We start from the raw sequence: 3,749 nt of genomic DNA, 5'->3' as shown, positions 1-3,749 counted from the left end.
TTGGATTTGTGTGTGATTTGCTGCTTTTTAACATTAACTTGCAGATGTTCTCAAAACAAAATGTGAAAGGTTGGCTCCTGGAGCATCCGAGAGATTTGGCAGAGTTGTCGGTGCAAAGGCAGATGGGTGAGCAGAGATGTTCAGGCCAGCAGATGTCAGGCTGTTACCACCAGCAAGAAACAATATGAAAGGAAAAGATGATGCTTTGCGCTGATGGAAGTCAAAATTGGGAAGCTACAGGTTATCTTCAACTGATGAATAAAAGTAGTGATGATTTGTGAATACATGGTAACTAAGCAGCATAGCTCTTCTGGAGTAGTTTTGTGTTTTGGTTTGTTTTTTTTAATTTTTTTATAGTAAAAGCCTGTGTGGGTATTCCAGAATAACATTATACCCATGCGGGGAGTTACCTTGTAAAAGCAATTGATAAACTTTCCAGTATGGATGAATGCTTGGGGAAGGGTCAAGGGGAATAGTGCATACAAAGCAGTGTGAATAAAAGCTGACAAACTGACCTTAGGAACTGACGTTAAATTTCTAATGAGTGAATAGAGCTAACGCTGTGGGGTTTGGGTTAGGTGGTATGTATAGATAGGCTCGCAGTATTTATGGGGCGGTGGAAAAAATGGGGGAGGGCATGTGAATTAGTGAAAATTGCAAGGAGAGAAGGAGAAGCACTCCATAAAACTATCTGAAAAATCTGTCAATAGCACAAGAAGTACAGAGAATTAGTATTTTCTAAGAATTAAAAAGAAAACAACCACTTTCTAACAAGAATCTGTTTAAATTTCAATCTTATGCCAAAAGGGGGAGAGAAGTGGTTTGTGGGTTTTTTGTTGGTTTGTTGTGGTTTTTTTTGTTTTTTTTTAATAAATGATAAGGCTAGTAGGGAATTTTCCTAAGACTCAAAACATCGCGGGACAATGACTCTTTTTACTTGTTGATGCAGTTTTATTACATCAGATACTTCGTGACCCCTGAGCAGATGTGTCTTATTTCCTAAATACATTTAGAATATCTCATGTTAAGTATGATACTATAAAAAGGGCATGGATTTTTTTTTTATAGCTGAAAATGGCATTTCTCCTTCAATGTATACGCCTGTAATTTTGGCTGGTTTCCTTCATAAAGCAGAAGAACTTTGATGTATTTGGAATCTAAGAATATAAATTCAATGTCATATTTTTTTGTCTTAGTAAAACGTTCTTGCTTTTCTTTATTTTTCAACTGCAAAGTGATTGTCAGCACTTGCAGTGGACTTCATGGTCAATCTTAGCTTTCCGAACATGTTGTTGTTCCTTGTTCTTACAGATTGATCACTTTGGATTTGATGAAAATCTCACGTTCCAGCAGCGGTATCTAGTAGCAGATCAGCACTGGAAGAAAGACAATGGACCAATACTATTTTATACAGGCAATGAAGGAGACATCACGTGGTTCTGCAACAATACGGTATGTAGAAAATAGGTTCTTGATTCTTGAATTACAATCCTTCTTTCCAGTAGTGGCCTACTGAAAAATAGGGAAGAACAAGGACACAATATCAGAATATCATTTAAAAAGAAGTTTGTAATGGTTGTTATGATTGTTATAGGAGGAAGAGGAAGCTGAAAAAAAGCACAGAAAAAGTTTTAGGGGGTTCAGGGTCCTATTCGAAGCCCATAGAAATCAAAGGGATGCACTTGTATTAACTTCTTGGAGTAGTGAAGAAAATTTCTTCAAGGTGCCTCAAGTTAAGAATGCAAAATTTTGGACCAAATTACACCTATCCCAGTACTTTAGATTCCCCAAGTAAAATGGGAGGTTTTGATGTTTGGGGCTTTTTTTCCTCCATAAGAAAAATGTGAAGTGGACTGGAAATCAAAGATAGATGATTCTTGTTCTCTGACAAGACCTGTGGAAGTTTTTACTTCCCTGACTGATACAAATGGAGAATGGCACGTGTGGGCATTTTTCAGCCACTTCAATGCAAAGTCCAGTAACACAACAGGAGGTGGCATGTGCTGGGCTCAAAGCAACCAAGGATTGCTTACACGCTTTGTTCTGTCAGCAGGTGATCTCTGTCTGCCTGTTTCCATAACTGGTGGTAACAAGCTGCTGTCAACAAGTAATAACAAGTTGTAGTTATTTATTAGTTGAAAATAAGTGTATTGCAATGCTCTAGATTATTGCTTATTGCCAAACAAATTTTGCATTTTCTGTAATGTAGTCCTAACTCAAATGCATGCTTTTCTCCTGTAGTGTTTTTTATTTCCTACGGATTAAGCTCGTGCCGTAGGAGTTCTGGCAGTGTTTACTCACAAAACTACTGTTTAATATTTTGCAGCATTAAAATATACATATTTTCTTCGTATGTGTCACTGTCTCTGGGTAGATATCTGTTTTGTGTGTTTTCTTACTTCAGTGATACTTTAAAACCAAATTGCACTCTGTCTTTATAGTTGTATTTTGATACTGATATCTTTCTAATCAAAGAATAAGAGTTGGAATACACTAGACTGAAAGTAGAGACTTTGAAAATGATTGATTCAACTTATTTAAATGTATGTTTTCTGCCAAGCAGGGTTTTATGTGGGATGTGGCTGAAGAACTTAATGCCATGTTAGTATTTGCTGAACATAGATATTATGGAGAATCTTTGCCCTTTGGGAATGAGTCTTTCAGCGTAAGTCTCTTTTTTTTGTCTTCCTTAAATGTGTTCTATGCAAACATAATTCTGCCTATTGTAATTCTTGCCAGTGCAATGACTGTTAGCCAGAGTAAGATTTAGATGTGCTAGAAGCACACAACTATCCTATTTTTGTAACTAGCAATTCTAGGATTAAAAAAAAAAACAAACTGAGATTTTTCTAGCACTTCAAGGGACACCTGCAAAGAATATTTCATTTGTTAGGCACAGATTTAGAACTCGACAGCTGCTGTGGGGAATAGAAAGACTGCTGCTGGAAATCACTCCCGTGCTGTATATAACCTGCTTTCTTTGTCTCAGGATTCCAGGCATCTGAATTACCTGACATCAGAACAAGCTCTGGCAGACTTTGCAGTACTGGTTGAGTACTTAAAAACGACCGTTGCAGGAGCCCGTTACAGTCCTGTCATAGCTATAGGAGGATCTTATGGAGGAATGCTTGCAGCCTGGTTCAGGATGAAGTACCCCCATGTGGTAGTTGGGTGAGTGTACTCATCCTGCTCAAACACAGAGCAGGCATTTGTTACTTCTGTGCTATAAATATTACGGCGCTGGGAGAAGTACCATAATTCAGGCTGGCTTGAATTTTTCACTATTGGGAGGAGGAATTAAGTTACCTTGAATTTGGGAAGAGGCACTGTTTGCCTAATAAAGACAACTGTAGGTCAGCAGGTACTGGATGGTGTACGTTTGCAGAGTTATCTGTTAGTTTTGTAAAAAACAATTATTATGAACACTGACTTTGCACCTAATTTTTTTTAGGGCCCCAGACTTCCTGGTGACTTGAGGCAGGTCTTCAGTCTCTTCAGTGCCTTAGTTTCCCTCTGGGAAACAAGATTAGTAAATAGAACCATAGAATAGTTTGGGTTGGAAGGGACCTCTAAAGGTCATCTAGTCCAACCCCCCTGCCATGGGCAGGGACATCTTCCACTAGATCAGGTTGCTCAGAGCCTCGTCCAACCTGACCTTGAATGTTTCCAGGGACGGGGCATCCACCACCTCTCTGGGCAACCTGTGCCAGTGTTTCACCACCCTCAGCGTAAAAAATTTCTTCCTTATG

General features: G+C 38.7%; 1 protein-coding gene across 1 annotated transcript in view; it reads left to right on the top strand.

Annotated features, from left to right (window-relative positions):
* Positions 1 to 213: 213 nt before the first annotated feature.
* The window catches only part of PRCP (prolylcarboxypeptidase (angiotensinase C)), an 18,314-nt gene continuing 14,778 nt past the window's right edge, over positions 214 to 3,749 (top strand). The window contains exons 1-4 of the mRNA XM_009323452.1: positions 214 to 288; positions 1,312 to 1,452; positions 2,564 to 2,665; positions 2,990 to 3,171. Of these exons, the coding sequence (XP_009321727.1) occupies positions 271 to 288; positions 1,312 to 1,452; positions 2,564 to 2,665; positions 2,990 to 3,171 (443 nt within the window). The 5' untranslated portion in view covers positions 214 to 270. The remainder of the gene's footprint in view (positions 289 to 1,311; positions 1,453 to 2,563; positions 2,666 to 2,989; positions 3,172 to 3,749) is intronic.

Source organism: Pygoscelis adeliae, unplaced genomic scaffold, assembly GCF_000699105.1.
Source record: "Pygoscelis adeliae isolate BGI_AS28 unplaced genomic scaffold, ASM69910v1 Scaffold84, whole genome shotgun sequence".
Classification (NCBI taxonomy): Eukaryota; Metazoa; Chordata; class Aves; order Sphenisciformes; family Spheniscidae; genus Pygoscelis; species Pygoscelis adeliae.
The sequence above is the reverse complement of the archived record's forward strand: the minus strand, read 5'-3'. Positions and strand labels throughout refer to the sequence as shown.